This window comes from Nicotiana tabacum, chromosome 2 (genome assembly GCF_000715075.1).
Source record: "Nicotiana tabacum cultivar K326 chromosome 2, ASM71507v2, whole genome shotgun sequence".
Classification (NCBI taxonomy): Eukaryota; Viridiplantae; Streptophyta; class Magnoliopsida; order Solanales; family Solanaceae; genus Nicotiana; species Nicotiana tabacum.
In genome coordinates this window covers 65,549,356-65,555,335 of record NC_134081.1, presented here as the reverse complement: position 1 = coordinate 65,555,335, position 5,980 = coordinate 65,549,356, and the positions used below count along the sequence as shown (strand labels likewise).

General features: G+C 36.5%; 1 protein-coding gene across 1 annotated transcript; it reads left to right on the top strand.

Moving 5' to 3' along the window:
* The first annotated feature begins 209 nt into the window (after window positions 1-209).
* LOC107781202 (protein SMAX1-LIKE 3) lies at window positions 210-4,039 on the top strand. The gene is made up of 3 exons (XM_016601872.2): window positions 210-2,017; window positions 2,561-2,789; window positions 2,870-4,039. Exons 1-3 carry the CDS (start codon window positions 816-818, stop codon window positions 3,977-3,979), a joined length of 2,541 nt encoding a protein of 846 aa, XP_016457358.2. The 5' UTR covers window positions 210-815; the 3' UTR covers window positions 3,980-4,039.
* Window positions 4,040-5,980: the final 1,941 nt, after the last annotated feature.

Below are 5,980 nucleotides of genomic sequence, written 5' to 3'. Positions count from 1 at the left end.
TTTATTGATGGTTTATGTTTCGCTTATTTGAGGACCGAGAAATTTAAACTAAAGATGACCAAATTCTACCAAAGCGAATGGTAATATTTTCTTTCTGTTTTCGGAACTGTATATATTAACTTCTCTTTTTAGTAGGACCAGTGGAAGATTGTAAGATAATTTTAATATTTTATCAGTAGAAAAGAAAGAAACTCGAGAAACATATCACCATCCATATTTAGTACAGCGTTACATACAAAGTAAAGCTGAATTGCCTTTGGTAATGGTGCAATTCTTCCTCCTTGTCAGCACATGCATTCCACTTTCCACTACAAATCACCTTTCCACCCCAAAATTTTACCTCACCCACAAGAAAAGAACAGGCCCTCAAGTCCTGCAAAAGAAAAAAATAATACTAGGAAAAGATACAAAAGCTAACTCCTCCCCGCCCCCGCCCCCTTCACCACCCCCAACCTTATATTTCTCATTTCTCTTTCTACAATCTTAGTATAGATTTCAGCTTTCATTTAAGATATACCAAGGAAAGGGCTAGTAACAAAACCTATTCTTCAGAGGTTTTCTCCTTCTCTGATTCTGTGTTTTTACCAAATATTAAGTACTATAGAGTTGTTGAATCCCTTCTTGACCAATTTTAACTCAACAAAGTCATAAGCCAAGAAAATCAGTTAATTTATTAGCTAGCTTGTTTATACGTCTGAAACTTTTAATTCTGTAGTCATCATGAAATTACCAAGACTTTCACAAGGTCTACCTTAACCCTAGCTCCAAATTTCCAGCTTTGTTTTAATTTCTCCTTTGTTGATCAAGGTTTAAATATGAGAAGTGGAGGTTGCACAGTGCAGCAAGCTCTAACAGCAGAGGCAGGCAGCATAGTAAAACAAGCCGTGGTGCTTGCTAAGCGTCGCGGCCATGCCCAAGTGACTCCTCTCCATGTAGCAAACACCATGCTCTCTTCTTCTCCTGGCTTACTTAGAACAGCATGTCTCCAGTCTCAGTCTCACTCTCATCCCCTCCAATGTAAAGCCCTTGAGCTTTGCTTCAACGTCGCCCTCAACCGCCTCCCTACATCGTCTTCTTCTTCTTCTTCTTCTAGCCCCATGATGTTAGGTCATCATCAACATCCTTCCATTTCTAACGCACTTGTGGCCGCCTTCAAGCGCGCTCAAGCTCACCAGAGGAGAGGTTCAATAGAGAATCAGCAGCAGCCTCTTCTAGCTGTGAAGATAGATCTAGAGCAGCTTATTATCTCTATTTTGGATGATCCAAGTGTGAGTAGGGTCATGAGGGAAGCTGGCTTTTCAAGTACTCAAGTTAAAACCAATGTGGAACAAGCTGTTTCTCTAGAACTTTCTTCTCAAAATAATTCTTCTCTTAACAATAGTAAGCCCAAAGAGAACAACAACCATGTTTTCCTTTCAAATCATCAAAGTGGTGGACTAAAAGCAAGCAACAAAGTAACTGCTCCTTCTTTTCCTGTTAAAGATGAGGATGTGATGAGTGTAGTGGAAAGTTTAATGAACAAAAGGAGGAAAGCTATTGTGATAGTTGGTGAATGTCTTGGTAGTTTGGAAGGGGTGATTAAAGGAGTGATGGAAAAAGTTGACAAGGAAATTAAGCTCATAAGTGTTCCTCTTTCAACTTTTGCTAATATCCAAAGAGAAGAAGTTGAGCAAAGAATAGGAGAGTTGAGTTGCCTTGTGAAAAGTCTAGTGAGCAAAGGAGTTGTTTTGTACTTGGGAGATCTCAAGTGGATTACTGATTATAGGGCAAATAACAATAACTCAGGTGGACAAGGGAATAATTTTAGCTACTGCTTTTCTGTAGAACACATGATCATGGAACTTGGGAGATTGGTGTGCAGTATTGGAGAAAATGGAAAGCTTTGGCTTGTGGGAATTGCAACCTTTCAAACTTACATGAGATGCAGAACTGGTAATAATTCATTGGAATCTATTTGGGGCCTGCATCCTATTACAATTCCTGCAAGCAGTTTGGGCTTGAGTCTCAACTCTGACAGGTAAAATATTTACTGAATTTTAAATAAGTTCACTCAATTCCTTTTTTTTTTCCATCGTGTTGGACTGTTACATTTGATATATCATTCTCTTACTTTCATTCATTACCCTTGCTTTTTCATTGTTAAGTAACTCTACCATAATAAATACTAATACTGATGCTATATTTCCTGGAGTTCTTTTTTATCTAAAGAAAGTATCCCAAAATCTTGTGCTGAAAACATTACAAGGAAGAAAAAGTAGAAAAAGTATTACCCTTTTATATTTCTATTAATTTTCCTTAAAAGCATTACTTCTTAATCTTCTTTTACCTTTAGTTTTCTTCTTCTCCTTCTCATTCTAGGTAATTTGTTGTTTGACCATTCACTTTTTCCTTTTCCTTTCTTTTTCCTCCACTTTCGTTATGGTCGGCCATCTCTTTAATTCCTCAAAGTATGAGAAAGTAAACAAGGAAAAAAAAGAAATTCTAAGCTTTCACCATGTAATGTTTTATCAATATTATAATTTTTTCAAATATTCATTCTGTCTATACTTTTGTATATCAGTGATACACAACTTGAACTTAGAAGAAAGGCATCTGAAAATGGATCTTCTGGGATGATTATTGATAGTAAAGATCAGGAGAAGCAAATATTGACTTGTTGTGCTGATTGCTCAGCCAAGTATGAAGCAAAAGTTCTAAGCTTACCTTCAGACACTGATTCTACATTGTCAAGTCTGCCTTCATGGCTTAAAGATGAGAAGCAAAGACTTAATAATAGTCATCATAATCAGGTTAATTACCTTAGCCTTTTCAAATCTGTCTTTCTTTCTTTTTTCCTTAAAAATACTAACTTTTGGTGGTTTTCATTCAGAGCTGTGTATCAATCAAAGAGCTTTGCAAGAAGTGGAATACAATATGCAACTCATCTCATAAAAAAACCAAGACTTTTGAAAGAAGTTTGACCTTTCCTTCAACATCTATGATCACAAGTTTTTCCTTGGATCAAGAATATACCAATTTGCACCATTGCCATCATTTGCCATTTCTTGATCCAGAACAGACATGGAGGGAGAAAGGATCTGCGCGTCTGAGAATATACATCCCTGAGTCCCCTGACCCCAGAAATGTATTTTCTTCAAATCCAAACTCTACACCTAATTCTTCTTCCTCAAGTGATATCATGGAGATGGAGTACATTCCAAAGTTTAAGGAGTTCAATTCAGAAAACTTGAATATTCTTTCAAATGCATTGGATGAGAAAGTACCTTGGCAGAAAGATATTATCCGAGAAATTTCTGGAACAATATTGCGATGTAGGTCTGGAATGATAAAAAGAAAAGAGAAATGTTCAAGAAATTGTGAAACCAAAGAAGAAACTTGGTTGTTTTTTCAAGGTCATGATGTTCAAGCCAAGGAGAAAATTGCAAGAGAATTGGCTAAGGTTGTGTTTGGTTCTTATTTGAACTTCGTATTGTTCGATTTAAGCAGTTTCTCTTCCACAAAAACGGATTCAGCTAAGGAATATTCTAGGAACAAAAGGTCAAGAGATGAACAAAGTAATAGCTACATTGAGAGATTTGCACAAGGGGTGTCTTCAAATCCTCATAGAGTTTTCTTCGTGGAGGATGTGGAACAAGTGGACTATTGTTCTCAAAGGAGAATGAAGAAGGCTATTGAAAGAGGAAAACTTACAAATTCAAGTGGTGAAGAAGTGAGTCTTAGTGATGCCATAATCATTTTAAGTTGTGAGAGCTTTAGTTGTAGGTCAAGAGGTGTTTCTCCTGTTAAACAAAAATCAACAGATGGATCAGACAATGAGGATAAGGGGGGAGCAATGGAAGAAAGTAGAAGTAGTCCTTGTATTTCTTTGGATTTAAACATATCCATTGATGATCATGAAAGTGTTGAACAGTCCATTGATGATGTTAGGCTTCTTGAAAGTGTTGATAGATGCGTTATCTTTAGAATTCAAGAACTGTAGGACAATAGAAACGTTATGTGTATGATTATGTGTTGAGAAAATTTTCCTTGTCACTTTGCTTTATATCTTTTCACTGTTTAGATAGTAAGACAGAGTTCTGATTCTCTTTTTTTCCTTTCGAAATTTCTCAAAACTTAATGTTTAACCCAAAAATAGATTTCTAGGTCAAAGTCAATATAAAGAAGAAATCGGGTTATCCATAACTAAAATTATTTCACTTTCTTAGTAATCTGAAAAATAAAAAGAGTAATGAAAATAATAGACAAGGAAAGGAAACTCAAGACAGATTGAGATAACCTTTTCTAGAATTGAGGCTAAAACCTTTCGAATAAAGCAAAAGAATAATTGCATATATTTGATTAAATTTCAGATGCTATTATAAATGAGGACGAGATCTTTATATAAGGGTACATAATTATAATGGTTTTCCTACTTAATTCTGGCATTAATTGCCTTGATTGCCAGTTACAATATATAATTGTAATAGCAATATTAATGACTGAAGATTCCTCGTAACCACGATTAATGTCGATTTTCATTCCTAATTTACAACAGATTCATGTACCTTCCTCCTTTATGGTCTTTATTCATTCCATTACTATTTCTTCTTATCCAGCCGGCGGGACCGGTACCCTTTTTGAAGAAACACCGTGGGTATTTTTTTCGCGCCTTCTTGAATACTTTAATTCGCCTGATTGGATGTGCCACTTGTCGCCTTTGATAGTAGTCCACGTGTCATGCCTTTTTTCACCAATACAGATAGTCCTCCCCCATACTTTCTGAATATTCTCAACTGAATATCGGGAAGTGGTAAGCATTTATGGCGGGAATTCCTTGCCGTCTTTTCTCGAATAACATAATGCCTTTTCAGGACCGATGTGACATACATCATACCTACTTAATGCTCAAGACACGTGTCTCATTGTAATTGGCTCTGCTGTTTACAACGCCTTTTTAGGTTTTTTCTGCGGCTGCATCAGTCATGAAGTTACGGCTCTATGATGATAGTTCATAATGATCAATCCTAATGACAATTACTTTCCCCTATAAATACCTCATCTAACTCGACTTCGAAAGTCTCTTTCTTCTTCCTTGCATTCATCTTCTTAACTTTTTCTTGTATTTCTTCATCTTTTACTTGTATTTCTACCATTAAAGATGTCTTCACGTTCTCAAAATCCTTCTTCAATGCCAGACCCTCATAAAGTGGTGATCGTTGATGAACTTGCTCCTTCTACTGCCCCTAGGTGGCAGACTCCGTAGTTTAGGTTCACTATCTACTTGTAGTTCTACTCCTCAAAGTAGTACTGTTAAACCATCTTCTTCTAGGGCTAAAGCTCCCTTAACCCCTAAATCTTCCTCTAAGGGAAGGGATCAGAACGAACCCATGTGTGAACCTATTGTTTCTGAGATTGTCCCACAAGAGTTTTCTTTCGTATGAGATCGCGAAGCTATGAAAAAACAAGTTTCTTCCATAGCATTTGCTGCTTGTCGGGTTTAGTTTTTGCCCCTTTTACCTTCTGTCACTTGCTCCACTTATATTCTCCAAAAAATTATTTCGTGAAGGAGACTTTTCCCTCTTGGCTAGAAGTAAAAGGGTTTTAGTTAGCCCCGAGGATGACCGTGACCATGGCTGGTATGCTCGATTCGTTGCTACCCACACTCGTGGGTTAGTGGGTGATGAAAACATGCCCTTTCCTTAAAAGTAAAACTTTGCACGTAAGTATTTTTCCTCCTTTTTTTTTTCCTTACTTTTCTTGATGTTTTATTTTTCTTTACATGAATGTTTGTTCATATATTTAGCAACCATGGAAGTTTTTGAAGAAATTTCTGATTTCTGTGCTTGGGTAGAAAAAATGTTGACCACTGCTCCCATGGATAAGAGATCCTGAAAATTTCTTTCACAGAAATTTGGATGAAAAGTGAAGACTCACGGTAAATTTTTTTTCCCATGGTTTCCTTTCTCTTTGTTTGTTCTTTCCTTTTAATGCATATAGTTTT

Bases quoted from the DNA above. Each gene is read 5' to 3' on its own strand.
- LOC107781202 (XM_016601872.2), top strand. From the start codon at position 816: ATGAGAAGTGGAGGTTGCACAGTGCAGCAAGCTCTAACAGCAGAGGCA. The intron at 2,018-2,560 runs GTAAAATATTTA...TTTGTATATCAG, and splicing joins TTGAGTCTCAACTCTGACAG to TGATACACAACTTGAACTTA. The intron at 2,790-2,869 runs GTTAATTACCTT...GTTTTCATTCAG, and splicing joins ATAATAGTCATCATAATCAG to AGCTGTGTATCAATCAAAGA.